This window comes from Mandrillus leucophaeus, unplaced genomic scaffold (genome assembly GCF_000951045.1).
Source record: "Mandrillus leucophaeus isolate KB7577 unplaced genomic scaffold, Mleu.le_1.0 Scaffold43, whole genome shotgun sequence".
Lineage (NCBI taxonomy): Eukaryota > Metazoa > Chordata > Mammalia > Primates > Cercopithecidae > Mandrillus > Mandrillus leucophaeus.
The window spans coordinates 3,806,308-3,825,351 of NW_012104587.1; the positions used below are offsets into that span (position 1 = coordinate 3,806,308).

General features: G+C 54.6%; 1 protein-coding gene across 2 annotated transcripts in view; it reads right to left on the reverse strand.

Annotated features, from left to right (window-relative positions):
* The window catches only part of EHD1 (EH-domain containing 1), a 33,900-nt gene extending 15,111 nt beyond the window's left edge, over positions 1-18,789 (reverse strand). Inside the window, exons 1-4 of one of the 2 annotated variants that reach the window (XM_011993520.1) lie at positions 18,688-18,789; positions 17,879-18,203; positions 17,104-17,530; positions 13,256-13,353 (exon numbers count right to left, since the gene is read on the reverse strand). In XM_011993520.1, coding sequence (XP_011848910.1) covers positions 13,256-13,353; positions 17,104-17,507 — 502 coding nt within the window. In that variant the 5' untranslated portion in view covers positions 17,508-17,530; positions 17,879-18,203; positions 18,688-18,789. The remainder of the gene's footprint in view (positions 1-13,255; positions 13,354-17,103; positions 17,531-17,878; positions 18,204-18,687) is intronic. The other variant, XM_011993519.1, reaches the window with a different exon arrangement.
* Positions 18,790-19,044: the final 255 nt, after the last annotated feature.

Consider the following 19,044-nt stretch of genomic DNA (forward strand, 5'->3'; position numbering starts at 1 on the left):
AAAAAAAAAAAAAAAAAAAAATTCCTAGAAGGTGCTCATCTAGACAGTACAGCACCCTGAGGGCAGGATTATCTCCCCTATTCCTGCCCCCACCATAACACTCCCAACCCATGTAGCACTTGGCATAAACAGGTGCTAATGCAAAAGTCGTCCCATAGTGCAAGCTCTTAGGTGGGTCAGACGAGGGCGAGAGTGAGGAGACCCAGCACTGTACTCAGCACAGCATAGATGGTAGAACATAGACTCCAGTGCTGCCACCTGCCAGCTGTGTGCCCTGGGAAGGCAGTGACAAGAGGTGCCTGCAACAGTAACTGCAGCTGCTCCCTGTTCAGTGCTGATGTGCCAGGCTCCCCATTTTGCAGGAATCTCACTTATTTTCTGCAACAAGGGTTGGCAAACTACAGCTCAGGAATCAAACCTGGCCCACCACCTGTTTGTATAAATAAAGTTTTATTGAAACACAGCCATGCTCATTTGTATTATCCATGGCTTCTTTTGTCTAACACAGCAGAGTTCAGTCGTTGTGATAGAAACTGCAAAGCTGTGAAAGGTCTGCAAAGCTGGAAGTATTAACTATGCGACCCTTACAGAAAAAGTTTGCTGACCTCTGCTCTACAAGAAGCCCAGGAAGTGCTACAAACCACTTCCCCTTCCTAGGTCTTAAATACTTCTCCAAAACAAAGTGGTTGGACTGGATAGACTCCAGCTTTAGGCTCTATATTCTTTTTTTAAAAAAATTATATTCTTTTTTTTAGAGACAGGGTCTTGCTCTGTCACCCAGGCTGGAGTGCAGTGGCACAATCTTGGCTCACTGAACCTTGAACTCCTGGGCTCAAGCCATCCCCCCACCTTAGACTCCTGAGTAGCTGGGACTACAGGCATGTGCCACCATGTCTGGCTAATTTTTAAATTTTTATTTTTGTAGATATGTTCAGCACTATGTCTATGCTGAACTCCTGGGCTCTAAGAGATCCTCCTGACTTGGCCTCCCAAAGTGTTGGGATGACAGGCCTGAGCCACCGTGTCTGGATTCTAAACTCTATTCTATATTGCTTCCCACCAACCCATTACGGCCCAATTAAGGCCCGCCAATTAAAGCAAACTCTTGTCGCCTGTGGCAGAGACTGCTAACTGAAATTCCTCCTAAAGGAAGGAACTAGAAATAACTATCTAGTTTCAGCTGGATTCACGGCCTCCCAGCTTGAGATTGCATTTCCCAGCTTCCTTCAGCAGAAATGAACAAGGAAAGGAGCATGAGCCCTTTGTTGTTTTCTCCCTCCTGAGGACTGGGACACTGATGTGATGGGAGGAGCTGGAGGAAGCACCTTGGGTTCAGAGATGAAAGCTGCATGTTCAGAATGGCCTTGGACTGTTGTTTTTCACATAAACTATCGGCTATCTGACTTAAGCCAATGATTTTTGGGTCTCTGTAACAGCGGTTTAATTTAAATCCTACATGACAACTAGGCCTCTTCAAAATATTTCCACAGAATATTTGCTGGGCAACACAGCAAAATCCCGACTCTGCAAAGGTGGTACCGGCCTGTAGTCCCAGCTACTTGGGAGGCGAAGACAGGAGGATAACCTGAGCCCAGGAGGTTGGGGCTGCAGTGAGCTGTGATCATGCCACTACATTCCAGCCTGGGTGACAGAGTGACACCCTGTCTCAAAAACAAAACAAAACAAAACAAAACAAATCCTCACCTCGTCCTCTGCCCCTAGAGTAAAAGCTCTGTCCTTCCCGGTCTAGGAAGAGTGAGGAGTGACAGGCGGGCCATGTGGAAACAAACGCCCGGAGTCCTTGGGGAGCTTGGGCCCCACCCCCGAGGGGCCACGTCCTCTCTGCCTGATTCTGGGCAAGCCTCACCTCCCTGGCTCAGTCTGCCCACAGGTCCCAGGCCACCCAAATGTAGGCCGGCCCTCTTCAGAAGCACGAAGTACTTCCCAGAGAGCAGTCAGGCTCTGGAAGTAAGTGGGAGAAGCCACTCCTGCACACAACAGTCTGACAGTCGCCCAGCTTGGACCCAAACCCGTCCTCACCCCACTGCCCACTCCTGGCATCCCCGTGAAAAACACTCACCACCCTCTCGCCAAGCTGGGGATGGACACGGGCGCTCTCTAGACTGAGCGGGATAGAAAAACAGCAGCGAGGTGGGAGCTCCAAGGGAAACGCAGCAGCTGGACAGGGTCGCCCACGGCGATGGGAGGGCAGCCCTGCTGTACCCCAGCGGGAGCTGCTGCTGACTCCACCACCGCACGGGCTCCCCCTTGGTGGCATCCGCTGCTCCCACCCTGCAAAGCCCTCCAGGGCGAAAGCAGGTCCACAGCCCAGGCTCCCGAGAGGCTGCCTCCATGCACAAGCACGCCAAGATAAACGGCACCACCGGGTGTGCAGAGCCAAGCTCGTTCATGGGATAAACACTCCCGCCGCCCGCCCCGGCCCGGCCCCAGGCCCAAGCGTGCTTGGCGCCATCTGTGAGCCCAAAGCCACAGGGGCGCGGAGCCCCTCCCCACACCTGGTGCTCCCAGAAGGAACTCAGGCCACTAAGATGGCTCTGCACTTCACTCCCGCCCCCTGCCACTGACTCTGTGACCTGAAGTTCTTTTCTTAAACTTCTCAGTTACTTTGTCCATCTGTGAAATTTAAATACCAGTTCCTCCGCCGGCGCTCGGCGCTGCAGGGAGGAGGGCGTGTGGGAGCACTGGGCCTCCAGCCCAGGACCTCCAGCCCAGGACCCGGCAGGGACAGCCTTCTCTGCAGGCCGGGGCCGGGGAAGCCAGGGCTCTGTGGGAACAAGGGGACAGCGGCCTGGGACCTATCATCGGTCAAGGACTTTCATCCTTGAGCAAAGTCACCAAAACGTAAGGAAAATCCCAAATCCACAGCTTCAGTCACACAGCCTCGGCAGCCTCTCCACAGGTGATGTGCGACCATTCCCTGCCCCAGCCCAACAGGAAATAGGGCTCTCGGACCAGAAGCAGCCTTGAGGGCCAAGCTTCTCAACAGGGCAGGAGTGCAGGGAAGCCGGGGTCCTGGCCTCCAGCCTGGGCAGGGAGGCCCGGTCAGCCTTCCAGAGGCTTAGGCGGATGGTCGGAGACAGCAGAACTGCCAGGTTCCCTGTGCCCAGAACGTGTGGAAGGGCATCGCGCCAGGGCACCTCATGCCACCACAGGCTCCTGCTTCCAAAGTACGAGGCCCCGGGCACCCGGACTCCCTGCAGCTGGCTCCGAGCTCCACAGGAGGGGATGCCCAAAGGGTGAAGTCTCAGCAGAAAACCAGAAAGAGAGGCCAAGGGCAACATGAGGGAAGCAGGGGCAGGGAGAGGCCGCCTCTGCCCCTGGAGCCACCAGGCCACACTAGCTGAGCCTGCAGGGCCTGCCTGGGGCCCACAGCCCACAGCCTTTTATGGCCAGCTCTGGGAACGCAGGTCAGTACCGAAAAGGCGATGACTCAAGGACTGAGGCTCCTCGCTCAGCAAAAAGGGGGCCCAACTTCTCCCCTCGACAAATCATTTGTCTTCAGCCCGCCACAAGCTGAAACTAGAATTCACACAGCTGGGGAGGCTGTGATGCCAAAACTGAGTTCTTGGGAATAAGGGCACCCTGATGGGCTGTGCTCAGCCCATGTTAGCTTTGGCCTGGGAGTCAGGACGGCGCCTGGGGAGCTGAGGTCACCCTCCCAAACTCCACCCAGCAAGGCCCCACTCCCGCCTCCCCCTGGATGGCTGGGGGACCCTGGGGAAAGAGAGAAAAAAGAGGAGAAGGAAGAGTGAGCACTCCAAAACTCCCTGCCCCAGGTCAAGGAGCCCGGCCCCACCTGCCCCGAAACCCAGTTACTGGCCATCATCTCAAGTTGGACTCAACAGAGGTAAATCCATTTTTTTGCAGGTGAATAACATTTCCTGTTTATTACAGAAAATGTGCTTTTGCTGTGAGGGAAACACAGTGACCGGCCAGCCACACCCACAGGTGACAAAAAGGGCCACAGCACTCAGGCCTGTGCCACGCAGGCATGTGACCAGGTAACTGCAAGCCCCACCAGGCCCTCCGGTGCTCCTTAGCCCACCAGGCCCTCACTGCCCTCAAAGCACCTCACTCAGTCTTAAAGACGCCGGGTTTCAAGAGGTGCCAAAGGCTACCCCGCACAGCGGGAGCACCGAGCCACTCTCCGGATCAGAGCTGGACGGCTGGTGACAAGTACAGAACAGGGCTTGCCAGCACCCCTGGCACTGCCCAAGGCAACAAGCCTTCAGGCTTTGGAACCCACCAAGGGAACCTTGCTGTTAGCTTGACTAGCTCAGGCCCCGGTGGGAGTGACAGAACTGACACCTAGCAAAAGGACACAGAAAACATGGCCCAAGCTGGTGGGCTGGAGAGAAAGGCCTGCCTGCAGAGGGAGTGGTTTTAGTGAGTAAAAGCCAGAGCCCCCTCTGATAAGGGATCATGAGCCACCAGGAAGCTCTGGCTCAGAAAATCCTGGGACCTGGAAGACAGGATGCTAAGTGATGAAATAAGCCTGTCACCTTTTCCAAAGATGACACACACGTAGCCAACAAGCATATGAAAAAATACTCATCACTAATCATTAGAGAAATGCAAAGCAAACCACGATGAGACACCATCTCATAACAGTCAGAATGGCTATTATTAAAACGTCTAAAAGCAACAGATGCTGGTGAGGTTGTAGAGAGAAGGGAACATTTACACGCTGCTGGTAGGAATGTAAACCAGTTCCACCACTGTGGAAAGCAGCTTGGCAATTTCTGAAAGAACTTAAAACAGAACTACCATTCGACTCAGCAATCGCATTACTAGGCATAAACCCTAAAGAATAGAAATCATTCTGCCATAAGGACACATGCACACATATGTCCATTGTAGCACTATTCATGATAGCGAAGATGGAATCCACCAAAATACTCATCAACAGTAGACTGGATAAAGAAAACATGGTACCTATACCACATAGAATACTACGCAGCCATAAAAAGGAACAAGATCATGACCTTTGCAGCAACACGGATGGAGCTGGAGACCATTATCCTCGGCAAACTAACACTGGAACAGAAAACCAAATACCGCATGTTCTCACTTCCCCGTGGGCGCGAAACATCAAGTACACATTGCAACAAAGAAGAGAACAATAGACACCAGGGCCTACTTGAGGGTGGAATGGGTGAGGACAGAAAAACTGCCTAGCAGGCTGGGCATGGTGGCGCACGCTTGTAATTGCAGCACTTTGGGAGGCTGAGGCAGGAGGACTGCTTGAGCCCAGCCTGGGCAACATAGCGAGACCCCCTCTCTACAAAAATTTAAAAAATTTGGGTGTGGTGGCACGCGTCTGTATTCCCAGCTACTTGGGACGCTGATGTAAGAGGATTGTTTGGGCCTGGGAGGTTGAGGCTACAGTGAGCTGTGATTATGCCACTGCACTCCAAGCCTGGGTGACAGAGCGAGACCTTGTCTCCAAAAAAAAAAAAAAAGAAAAGAAAACTGCCTATCAGATACTATGCTTATTACCTGGGTGATGAAATAATCTGTACGCCAAACCCCACCACACTCCGTTTAACTGTATAACAAATCTGTACATGTGCCCCTGAACCTAAAATGGAAGTGTTTTTAAAACATCCTGTCACAAAAGGATACGGCACTGTAGGATTCCACTCACAGGAGATACCAGGAGAAATCAAGTGCACAGAAAAGGAATATAGAATGGGGAGTGCAGGGGCTGCGGGGAGCAGGGAGGGGAGCTGGTGTGGAGCAGGAAGAGTTTCCCTTTGGGAACTGAAGAACTCTGGAGCTGGATGGTGGTGACAGCTGAACAATGAAGAACGTGTTAAATGTCAGTGAAATGCATACCTACAAATAGTTAAAATCTACTTTTCTGGGGTGCATGACCAAAAAATGTGGTTAAAATGAGGCCGGGTGTAGTGGGTCACACCTGTAATCCCAGTGCTTTGGGAGGCCAAGGCAGGCTGATCACCTGAGGTCAGGAGTTCAAGACCAGCCTGACCAACATGGTGAAACCCCGTCTCTACTAAAAATACAAAAATTAGGCAGGTGTGGTGCTGTGCGCCTGTAATCCCAGCTACCTAAGAGGCTGAGGCAGGAGAACCTCTGGAACTCAGGAGGCAGAGGCTGCAGTGAGCTGAGATTGTACCTCTACACTCCGGCCTGGGCAACAGAGCAAGACTTTGTCTCGGGAGAAAAAAAAAAATGCTGGGCGCGGTGGCTCATGCCAGCAATCCCAGCACTTTGGGAGGCCAAGGTGGGCGAATTACCTGAAGTCAGGAGTTCGAGACCAGCCTGGTCAACATGGTGAAACCCCGTCTCTACTAAAAATACAAAACTTAGCCGGGCATGGTGGCGCACACCTGTAATCCCAGCTACTTGGGAGGCTGAGGCAGGAGAATCACTTGAACCTGGCAGGCGGAGGTTGCAGTGAGCCAAGATCACGCCATTGCACTCCAGCCTGGGCAACAAGAGTGAAACTCCATCTCCCCCCGAAAAAAAAAGATTAAAATGGTAAATATTATATGTTAGGTGTACTTTATCACAATTTCTAAAAAGTGAAAACGAGAAGTCCTGGGGGTGTGGGACGAAAGAACAGAGCGGCTCCAGGCAACCAGGCTGAGCCAGGCGTGGCACCTCAGGGTAGCACGCACGCAGGTGCCTCTCATGGCGACCCACATCCCGCCCAGCCTCCTCCAGGCCACTGTGGCTCTGGGGTCCTCTCTCCAGGCGCTGGCCTCAGAGGATCTGCCTTTCTGACAACAGTCGGACCATGTTTCCCGCCAGTGCAGAAGGGGAAAAGGGAGGTTCTCAGGCCTCCCTGCCCTACCCCAGCAGCCTCCAAAACACAGGTAGTTCCAGCCGCAGGGGGAAAAGCTGCTTTATACATTCCAAAGATTTCTAGAACATGAAACAATAGAGGGTTTGTCTTCAATCAACTTTTGTTTCCTGTCATTCAAGCTGCGTGGGCTTCAGTATTTCTCGCCCTAGCTCTCCATCACACAGGTTTCCAACGCGCGCTGCGCCCAGAAAAACAAAACAGAGATCCAGGAACGAAGAGGAATCCGTACCCGAGGCCTCGTTCCTGGGCTTGCTCAGGCTGACGCTGCTCGGGAAGAGTTTTCCAGGGGAGCACAGAGGCGCCTCCATTCCTCAGCTTTACCTGAGAGCAACAGCAGCACACACCCACACAAAGCATGAACTTGACTCAAAACTGCCCCAGGTGGAACAACCCAGGCACCCCTGACAGGTGAACGGATGACAACTGATGGTGCATCCCTATGATGGGACAAGGACCCCCAACAAAGAGGAGCGGGCCACGGGTGCTCTCAAACACACGGATGCAGCTCACAAGCATCCTGCTAAGTGAAGGTGGAAGCAAAAGGCTTCATCCTGTATGATTCCATTTAGGTACATTCCGGAAAAGGCAAAGGTCAGTGGGCTGCCTGGGACCAGGAGTGACTATAAGGGGCACGGGAACTTTCGGACAATGGGAATGCTCTGTGTCATGGTGGTGGCCGTCCAGGAATGCTTTGTACAGCCGGGCACCTGAGGAGGGTGGACTTCACTACACACAACGTAGACCCCAGCAAATCAGACAGGAGCAGAAAAGAGGGGCGGGAGGGGGCAGAGGAGCTCTGGAATCAGGCCCACATTTCCATCCTGAACCTTTTACTCAACAACCAGCTGTATGACCCAGCAGGCCTCTGCTTTCAGAACCTCGGTTCCCAGCTTCTCAATCTGTAACATGAAGACAGTAGGTTTCCAGCTCGGAGGGCCGCGGGAGGATGGAGTGAGCCTGGCACACTGCAAGCAGGAGTAAATGTTTGCTCTTATTTACTCGCAGGATTTGTATTTTGGGCTTAAGAAGCTCAGATTCTGATGGGTGTGTAGGCAAGGACTTCAAACGCATGAAGAATGCCTCATCCCCCAAATATAAACGGAATGTTTGCAGGCGCTTGGCCAGCTGCTCCCCAGCCCACCGCCAGTGCGCAGCCTGGGGAACAGGTGCCGAGCGCAGGCAGTGCCTGGTACGCCTCCTCTGCGGCAGAGCCTGCACACCCCCAGCAGAGGCTGAGGCCAAAAGCTGTCTTGGCATCCTGGCCTGCTGGGCCACAAAGGGAGGCCACAGTCAGGTGGGACGAGCAGGGGGTTTTGGGAGGCCTGGAGCTGGGAGCAAAGGAGGGCCTGGAACCCAATGGGAAACCCCGGCTGAGTCAGCGCTGCCCTGATACTCCCCAGGATGTTACTCAGATCACAGTCTGGAAAGCCCTGGGCTTTTCAATCTGTTGACTATGAACCAGCTGACACTTGAACACTTAATTGTACACCAGGCACTAAGGCAAGAGCTTAACATGTAAATTCCAGTAATCTACAATAACCGGAGCAGCTGTGCTGTTTCCTGATGGACTGATGCAGTTCTCAGGGACTATGGCAACTCCCTACAGCCACCCAGCTCCTCAAGTACTGATGTGGGACTTGAACTTCTGATCTACCTGTGCTGTGGATGCTGAATCCAAGAAGGACACAGCACCTGGCCTGGCTCACGGCCTTTGGGCTGCCCCTGGGAGCATTTGATGGTCTTCGGAGCACCCTGGTGAAACCCCGGCCTGGGGGGGCTGCTGGCAGCGGCATCTCCACCTCAGGAGGTGTCGGCAGCAAGTGGGGGCGGCCCGCGGTGCAGGCCCGCCTCTGGGCCAGAGGGCTCAGGACACACAGGTGGGAGTGTGGGCAGGGAGGCCCCATCCAACGACTAAGGATCAGGACAGCTCCCAGGATTAGAGGGAGCCTGCAGACCACCAGAGGGCAAACGAGAGCCCAGGCCACCAGGCTCCCTGGATAGCCCAAGGGGTCATTTATGGCTGGAGACAGGGAACAGGGAAGACAATACCAGCACTGCTGTTCAAAGCCCCAGACCTCAGGTCCATTTCAGGACTGGAGTCTAACCTTAGGCGGGAGAGAAACAGAGGGTGGCCTCTGTGTGTCTCAGGACGGCTGAGAAGACCTCCACAGTAATGACCCAACCAGGGCAAAGATCTGTCTGACCCAAGCTCTCGGCACTCCTGGACCCGCAGCTTTCACGCCAAGGTGCCCTTCTCAGCTCTGCCACAGCAGGAGCACAGCCCCTGCCTGGGTCCAAATCCTAGTGCCGACACTTGCTGGCCTCGCTGTCATCTTAGGCCAATTACTTAACTTTCCTAAGCCCCTGCTTCCTCCTCTGAAAGGCAGGAGCTTCCTCCTAGATGCAGCAGCTGTGATAACTCAGTGGAGCTCACTGACGTGGCAGTGGCCAGCAGAAAGTCAGACACAAAGCTGGCCAGGTCTCCGATCTGCTACTGCAAGTTGAAGCAACACTACCCTGCCGATACAGCTTTCATGGGGAGATTGAGGCACAAAAACTCCCGCTTTGTTCACAGTTGCCTAGTGACCACGATGGGGAACGAACTGGCCGGGCTGCCCACAGAGGCCCCGCCAGGGGATGACTCGGCATCCAGGCACTGCCGGGACCACGCAATTGGTCGGCAGCCCCTGGAGCCAAGGGCACCACCCCTGCCAGGCCCAGCTGCCCTTTGTGCCCTTATCAGTCACACAGGCAGCACTCAAGAATGAACGCAGCCCCCAGAGGCCACCTTTCTCTGCTGACACAGGAGAATAGTATCTTTAAAGTCACTCAGATTAGCACACAGGCAAAGGCAGCCCGAGAGACCCCAACCCGGTCCCCTTCTCGTCCCTGAGGCAGTCCTCAGGGATCCCTGACAAAGCCCGGCTGCATCCTGACCGCTTTGGGCCTGCACCAGCCCACCTTATCTTTCCAGACCGTGTTTCCTGCACACATTAGGACCATGGGGAAAGGGGAAAAAGAGTCAGGAGAGGCCAGGAGGGGCCAGACGGGGTGGGAAATGGAAGTAAATGAAATCAGCAACCCCAATGTCCATCCACGGCCTCCACAAGGACATGTTTCCAGGGAACGGGCTGGCAGGACAGGGGAGGCGTGTCACGCCGGGGCCCATGTGCGTGCTCTGCCGGCCCTATCTTTCTGAAAGGGAAACACCTGCCTTCCACGCCACCAGCAAAGGCAGTAGTAGGCAGCCAGCCCTGCCGGGAACGCACTGCTTGACTCCGACTTCCTCTGCTGGACAGGTCACACGGGCCTTTCCATGACTGATGGGCGTGGCCTCCGGAAACAGAAATCCACTCCTCCTGTGTCCACCTAGTGGGGCTCATCCTGGAGTTTACACCTAGCACCTCCAAGAGGTACTGAGCGATGCTTTCTCCTGACAATACAACACCATCATTCAAACCCTAACCAGGTAACTTTCAGTAAGACACATCTAAACCAAGGCCGCCAGGGCTATGGAGGAAAAGAAATGGTCTAGTAAAATCGGTTTGATCTTCTGCTACTTCACAGCAGGAAACCCCTCCTCCAATCAGAGTGATGTACTTCTCTTTCAGCCACCAGCTCCTTCCTGCCCATGATGGCTAGAGATGACCTTCTGTGGATATAGGGGAGCCTGGCCTCTCAGGGATGCAGAGGGGCCACACTTTGCGCCTGGAGGGGACAGGGAGGCCACACAGGCAGAACAGGTCAGCACACTGACAGCAGCCTTGTGTCCTGCTGGCTTGCTCCTCCAACCTGTCATCTGCACAAGCAACTCCAAGGCGGGGACCACAAGGCAACACCTACGTCAACCCCTTGCTCCCAATCAAAATGCCATGTTGTGTCTGCAGATCCACTGATATGGAGCATACACTTTGGTGCTTGTCCCAGAGACAACCAGTGTAGACACCTCTGCCTGCCTCTTTCCTACCAGGGAAAGGAAGCAGAGGGAGTAAGCGGTGGGGAGAGAGTGTCTCAGAGGGCAGGGTCAAGGCAAGCAACACAAGACATACAACCCCAGCCAAGCACGATGGCCCGCACCGGTGGGCCCAGTTACTCGGGAGACTAAGGTAGAAGGATCGCTTGAGCCCAAAAGTTCAAGGCTGTGATGATGCTTTGAGAGGCTGAAGCAGGCGGATCACCTGAGGTCAGAAGTTCAAGACCAGCCAGCCCAACATGGTGAAATCCCGTCTCTACTAAAAATATAAAAATTAGCCGGGCATGTGTGGCGCACACCTGTAATCCCAGCTACTTGGGAGGCTAAGGCAGGAGGATCGCTTGAACCAGGGAGTAGGAGGTTGCAGTGAACCAAGATCACACAATTGCACTCCAGTCTGGGCGACACAGTGAGACTCTGTCTCAAAAAAAAAAAAACAAAAACAAAAACAAAAAAAAAGTAACTTATTCAGATTTTCTGACCTTGCTTTGGCAAACGACAGGGTTTTTGCTTATCAGGTATTTACTAAAACTAGGTTGGAACAATAATAGCAGTAAGAAATAAAAATACTAGCCCTCGCCTTATTTTTTTTCTTTTAGAAAGGGTCTCCAAATCTACTCCCTTGGACTCCTAGGAGCGTCACTATCACCAGGGGTGGGAGAATCTAACAGCTTAACTGGCAGCTCTGAAACCAGATGAGGGGCAATGATTTCAGTACGCTCTGATGCAATCCCACACGGGCAAGGCCCGCAAGGCTGGAAGGAAAGAGAAGCAAGGTTTCTCAGCTCCAAGAACAGAGTCCCCACGCCCTCAGAGCCCCAGCAGAGAGATACGTGCACCCCAAATCCTAGCTGCCAGCTTTGACTGCAAGGCTCACGCACCACAGGCCAGTCCAGAGGGTAAGGGACACGGGAAAGATCTGCAAGTTAATCATCAACAAACTTGCTCCCTTGTCCTCAACCCCTCTTTGAGTTTGATCTTATTTCATTTTCACATTTGGAGCTGTAGACTCCACTCCACCTGCCAGGTACCAGCCTACCCTCAAGCTCCTCCCAGAAAGCATCGGGCCCCAAAGTGCCCCACCCTTCTGCGAAAAAGGGGCAGTGACAGATGGGAGGACCCAGTTCAGGCTCATCCTGAAACAGATCTTCAAAAGAGCTTGGCAGAATCTAGGCAGGAGTTTACACAATTGGAATGGGCATGGCGCACTACTGCACAGCATGAAGGCCTCAGCCAGGGAGGCTGCTATCAACCTCTAAACAAATATAAGCAAACTTCCACCAGCCCCTAACTGTTCCATGAATTTCTACCAGCTTCTCCTTTTGCTTGGCTCTCTCTCAGTCCTGCTGGACTCGTGAGGAATGTATATGGCTTTGGGGGGGCAAAGGTTTTTAAACACAGACTAAGGCTAATAAGCTCTGGGGACCAGGGGCTTGTTCACAGTCAGCAATGCTTCCTGCACCCTCACAGCATGGCCCAAGGCCATTCTGATCCTGTTGTTTCCAGCAGGCCCCAAGGGTTCAAAAGCATGACAGCCACACAAGATTGGCTGCAGTCTCACCATGGTTGCTCCCATCGCCTGGGCCTAGGGAGCCAAGGAAGAAAGCAGCTCCCGCCCTTTCAGTGCACAGAGCACTGTGGAGATGGGAGGCTGATGTAAAATGGGTTCTTACTCGGACACATGTTTTTTTTTTTGTTTTTGAGATGGAGTCTCGCTCTGTCACCCAGGCTGGAGTGTAGTCGCACAATCTCGACTCACTGCAAGCTCCGCCTCCCAGGTTCACACCATTCTCCTGCTTCAGACTCCTGAGTAGCTGGGACTACAGGTGCCCGCCACCACACCCGGCTAATTTTTTCTATTTTTTAGTAGAGATGGGGTTTCACCATGTTAGCTAGGATGGTCTCAATCTCCTGCCCTCATGATCTGCCCGCCTCGGCCTCCCAAAGTGCTGGGATTACAGGCATGAGCCACCACACCCAGCCACATTTTTTTTTAGAAAGCCTGAGACTAGAAGAAATCTTGAGGGCAGCTGGGCGCGGTGGCTCACACCTGTAATCCCAGCACTTTGGGAGGCCAAGGTGGGCAGATCACGAGGTCAGGAGTTTGAGACCAGCCTAGCCAATATAGTGAAACCCCATCTCTACTGAAAATACAAAAATTAGCCAGGCGTGGTGGCAGGCACCTGTAGTCCCAGCTACTCGAGAGGCTGAGGCAGGAGAATGGCTTGAACCTGGGAGGCGGAGGTTGTAGAGAGCCGAGATCGCGCCACTGCACTCTAGCCTGGGTGACAGAGTAAGACTCCGTCTCAGAAAAAAAAAAAAAAAAAAAATGGAGAAATCTCAAAGGCAGCATCTGAACCAGGTTGCAGATCTTAGAGAGAAGGATCTGTGACAAAGCCAGCGGCCGAGCTGCAGTCAGAGCTGTTTACCTCTGCTGATCCGCTGCTTCTCTCCAGACAGGATTCCGGGCGTGTCGATGATGCTGATGCTGTCCAGGACAGGGTTGGGCAGCTGGGCACACATGAACCTACACGAGAGCAAGAGCCAGAAGAGAGGCATCAAGACACAGTCATTGCTGCTCCGGACACAACAAAGGGCTCTCTGTACTCCTTCGCTCCATCTGTGGCTTCCTCTCCTGAAGCGGGGAACTGACAGGTGGTTTTCTATTGTCTTAGTTTCCAGGGGTGGCCGGCAAATTGTACAGACTTTCTCAACCGGGAATGCAACCAGCAGGCTCAAACTGACCCACATCGGCACTTCCTCACATTTACTTTTCCCCTAGAGTTTGAGAGATCAACTTTCAAGCTGCTGACTTGCTAGTGAAAACTGTGCAAGCCTAGGTCACCATTCAATTCAGAGGGGAGACAGAAGGTCACACTGGGACCTTGAAATCCCATCTTTCCACCACTTGGCTAAATGTCCACATTGAAGAGAGCTGGCCCCTTCCTACTACTGCTACGGCCAGCCCTGCCCTTTCAACCAGCCGCTTGGGTGAGGGAATTGAAACGGACGGCGGGCAAAAGCTAGGGACCACACAGGCTGGTAGACGGTGGGACGGAGAAACACAGACACCCTATTCTCTGAAAGTCGGAGCAGGCTCAGGAAGAACAAGGCCATGGAGAGGCTGGTGACTTGTGGGCCAGGGCTTAGCGACACACATCTGAGTTTCGCACTAAGCTTGTAACAGCCCAGAAAGGCAAGCGCAGTCCCAGTTGAGAGCAGGGATCCCTCACTGGACACAGAAAAAGCTCCTTTAAAGACTTCTCTGAAAGGCCAGGCGTGGTGGCTCATGCCTATAATCCTAGTACATTGGGAGGCCAAGGTGGGCGGATCACTTGAGGTCAGGAGTTCAAGACCAGCCCGGCCAACATGGTGAAACCCCATCTCTACCCAAAATAAAAAAATTAGCTGGGCATGGTGGCACATGCCTGTAATCCCAGCTACTCAGGATGCTGAGGCAGGAGAATTGCTTGAACCCAGGAGGTGGAGGTTGCAGTGAGCCGAGACTGTGTGCCACTGCACTCCAGCCTGGGCAACAGAGCGAGACTCTGTCTCAAAAAACAAACAAACAAAAAACTTCTCTGAAAAATGTAGTGAGAGCAAAGAAAAGACTGACCTATTATCTGTAGGACACAGACTTAAAGCTGCCTTTCCAACAGAGGGGAGGACTCCCAGCCGATCAGCTTCTCCCTTTGGCCCCATCCCCCAGCAACCAGGGGCCCGCAGGCAGAGGGCAGCTGGCCAGGGCAAGGGGTGCTCTGTAAAGCAGTGGAGCAAGACCAGCTGACCCACAGGGCGAGCAAAACGTGGGCCTCACTCTCCCAGTGCCAGCAGCAATGCATGCAGGTCAGGCCTGGCCTTTCTGCTGGGGACAGGAGGCGCTGGAGAGATGATTACAGAATAGAAGGATGGGAAGCCAAGTCACATACGTAAAAATGCCTCATAAATGAGCCCAGAAAGCAAGTTAATATCTACAGGACCCAGAAATCAGCTGCTCTGCAGAGCCCAGGGTATATGGCAGAAAACAAGAAAGGCAGCAAGCAGCAAAGATGCCTCTGATTCCATTTCACCAAGGACACACAGGTGGCAGTCCCAGTTATGCAATGAGTTTTCGCAAGACACTCTTAGGACACCCTGACTGCACCTTGCCTTGGTCTGCTCCAGCTGATTTTATTCTTAGAGCAGCCACATATGGGAAAAAGGTCGGAAAGTCAAGTTCACGACTCAATGAGTCTCTTTAAGACTCAGCCGGGAGAGGCTGTATCAGCCAGAGAAAAGCCCCCTTTGTTGCACCCTCCTCGCCGGGCACACTCCCCACACTACACATCCTGACACAGCTCGGGGCCTCAGCGCGGGCTGACAGGGCTCTTTCAGCAAGGCCATCAGTGATCAGGGATCCTCTGGAGATGAGGTGGCAGCAAGAAGGAAATAAACGTGTGCCACCTCTCAGATCCTGTGGCACCAAAGTCATCAAAGCACCAGTCTCGGACAAAGCAATCCTGAATTGCTCTTTTTCAGGTAGAAGCAGCAGAAGGCAGTAACTGGCTGTGCAAAAACCAGGCAGTCAGTGCTGGCTGACCTAAGGGGTGACTTCCTCAAATCAGCTGGACCCTCTGAGCCTCGGTTTCCTGAACCAGTGAGGTGGGAGCTGCGGAGACGATGTCTAAGATCCTTCCAGCTCTGAAACTCTAGGCTTCCAAATTCAGAAAACTGGTCCTGTGCCATGTTTCTCCTTTCAAAAAAGGTGTGCCCTCACAAGGAAAGTGAAGACCTCAGGACAGCAGAGGCAGCGGGGGCAGTGACCCTTCCCACGGTTTCCCAAAGTTTTGCATGGAAGCAGAGACCTAACACTTGGACTTTCTGGCACAGCCACCAAACTTTTCACAGGGTCGAATGGCTCCCACCAGCTAATGGTTTCAGCTAATCACTTCTCTACCAGTGCGCAAAGCACAAATCTTGAAACGAGGTAAGGTCAGAGCAAGAGGACCCCGCCTCTTCAGGGCCCCTAGCCCAAAGGGCTGCACTCAACCTGACCTTGAGAGACAAACATCAACGTCCACAAAACAGGAGGGCAGTCTGAAATGACTGGAAGTGGCAACAGACCCTGCTGAAGGTCAGCTCTGTGCATGGAGTAGGCCTGGCCACCGGCTTGGCTCTAGGGCAAGCTGCCCTGCACGGCTAGATGGCATCTGGAAAGGAATGTGACCACGCAGGGCGGCGACCTGGAAGGCAGGATTCAAAGATTCCTTCAGAGGCTCTTCCCTGGTGCAGAATTTGAAAGGCATGTGGAGTCCGTGAATGTGGGTGGCAGGGAGGGCAGGGTCTGTGAAGTACTTTGGTAGGTAGTCCTTTGGTATGAAGTACTTTGGTATGCCTGGGGGTTGGGACCGGGACGTTTCAAGTTTCTTTGGAGAAAAGTGAGCCTGGCCATTGCACTCCTTGAGGGGCGGGGGCACTGTGTTTCACTCACAGCACTGAGAGAGGCAGAGTCCTGGAGATCACTCTCCTCGTGTACAGAGGCCACTTCACTGGGAAAGTGAGGTCCAAGCGGGTGCAGGAACCTCAGATTCTGTCTCTCAGTGCACAGAAGGGCTTAGGGCCAGAATCTCATTGCAGGGCTCCCACTGCCACCACCTCATCCTGCTTCCTGAAATCCCTCAAGGCAACACTGACCTCTTGAGAGCTGCCTTTGGGAGAAGTGTTCAAATCTCAACTGTCCCCTGCCTCCAAGGGGCTGCCCCAAAGTCAGCAAGCCACAGTAGATCCTCCTCCTCCCTCCTACACAAAACCACCCTCCCAGGGGAGGCAGAGCAGACCCACCCCGCACCAGAAAAGGGAATGACTAAAAGTTTCATTGTGTTTTGCTATTGACACTTAAGGAGACAGGGAAGGGAGGGTTGATTTCCATGAATTAGGTGCATCCAGTCTGCGGGAAGGAGGTGGAGACCAAGAAAAGGAGCCCAGGAATGGCTCAGCTTCCCACCGCGGCCCTGGTTCTGAGGGGAGTGGGGCTGGGATCTGCAGGAGGGCTCGGTGGTTAACCTGGAAGATTCTGGGGACAACAGAAGCTGGGGGAGCCGGCAACGCCCACTCTTAGAAAACCGGCGGGTTTTCTCTGGGAAGCGGCAGGGCCCTTGGACCAGGGAGTGATCACTGAGGGTCTCACTGGGGCCTCGGAGACAAAGGATGGCGGGGCGACAGCCACGGGAGGGTCAGGCTCCCAGTGCGGTGTGTGCCCCGGCCGCGCCCCCCGCCCCCTGGAGTGATGGGTGGGTACCTGTTGAGGAAAGCGTTGCCGAAGGCGTTGAGCTTGCGGAAGGGGCGCCGCGGGTCCACCACGAGCGCGTTGCCTGGCACCACGCCCTCAGTGGGGCCGTGCATGACCGCGATGAAGGAGTCGGTGGTGGGCTCGGGCCCGATGCGCATCCCCGGGAAGTCCTGCTCGATCAGGTGCCGGATGAAGGTGGTCTTGCCGGTGCTGTACTGCCCCACCAGGAGCACCATGGGCTTGTTGTCGAAGTCAGCGTCCTCCAGCGCGGGCGAGTGGAACTCGTGGAAGCGGTAGTGCTCCTCCAGGGGCAGCAGCTTCTGCGCGTACAGCTGCCGCAGCCCCTCAGCCACTGTCTGGAAGAGCTCCGGCTCCTTCTTGCGGCGGGCATCCTTGCTGACCCAGCTGAACATACTGCCGGACACGGGGCTGGCTGCTGCGGGGCAGAGCGGCGGCTGAGAGCGGGGCGAGGGCGCGGAGCCGAGGCGCGGCCGGCCAGGGCAGGGGACGAGAAGCGACCCACACTGCGCAGGCGCACAGCCCAGCCAGCCGAAGCGCCCTCTGCCGAATGGAGCGCGCTCCTAGCGGAGCGGCCTTTATAGGGTCAGTCCCTGAGGGGCGGCTCGCGCCGCCGCGGCGGGGGCAGGGCGCAGTTGGGAGAGGTAGGGAGGAGCCCCTCCCGGCCCCGCCCCTTAGACTTGTGCCACGTCTTCCCCTCCCCCACCTCCCATTGGCTGATTCCAAATCTCGCGAGGCTGTGGTCCGGGTGCCGTGGCAACCGTACCTGTTTCGCCCCGCCCCTCGTGGGGAGGCTCGCGAAAGTGCTGCGGTTAGGAAGGCGAGGAGCAGGCGTCAGGCGGCGACGGTCCGTGGGCCTGCGCGCCTTCCGGCACCGTGGACCCCCCACACCCCCGCGGGATGGCTCCACGAGACACCCAGTGCCCAGTGCCTTGATTCCCTGACTACGCGCTGCGCCCGCCGTTCCCCACGTGCCGTCCTCCCGCTGGCTCAGAATCCCCGGAATCATCGGAGTACCCCCGGGCCGCGGCACCTACTCCTCTCTGCCCAGCTTCCCAGACACACACTGTCTTTGTCCCCTCATCTTTTATCTGCTTTGGGAGAGGGAGAGGCAGGAAAGTGGTAGCAGAGCAAGCTGAGGGAGTAGAGAATCCGGGGCGGGGCGGTGACTGGGGAAATAAAAATGGGCAAGGAGAAGCGGACACACGGGCAAACTGACGGGCAGCGAGAGGCCTGACCTCCCCTCAGGCCGAAGGGGTGGGAGTGGGAGAGGGACGCAAGCGGGGCAGGACATGGGTGACACCGGACGCGCGCGGAAGAAGAGAAGGCTTCCCCACAGAGGTTACAGCTGGGGCAGGGCAGGAGGACATGAGGAAGTTGAGGCCCTCTGGTCACTTGCGTTTTGGGAAGTGAAATTGAAAATTCCCTATGCGGGGAAGTGGGGAAGTGTGGGTGCAACAATGAAATCTTGTGGGAACTTAGGGGGAAATTTTAAAACCCAAATACTTCCGCTTTCCTCTCGGGGTCACCATCTTTTACCATCTTTTACTGGGACCTATGCCTACCTCCCCTTACCAGTTCCTGGCTGTTCCATGGGGCTCACTCCCCCGCCATCCTCCCCGGCCACACACAGACCCCTTTGGCTGTCCAGGCTGGTGAGAATTTTCAGTGGGTGATGTCAGAACTTCGGGGACTGATTGTTATGTAACCAGTATCAAGACACCAACCTGTGGGAGCAGGACCCTGGGGGCTCTCAAAGAGTTCTGAATTGAACCTGCGACTTTGAAAGCCTTGGGTCCAACTTTCTCAACTTTCTCGATTCTGGGAGATGTGGAAGCCTGGAGGGCTAGGGGCCTATGTCAGGGAATAACTCGGGCTGGTAGGCTAAGAGGAAGAGGCAGGAACTCAAATCTGAGAATGGGGGATATCTCA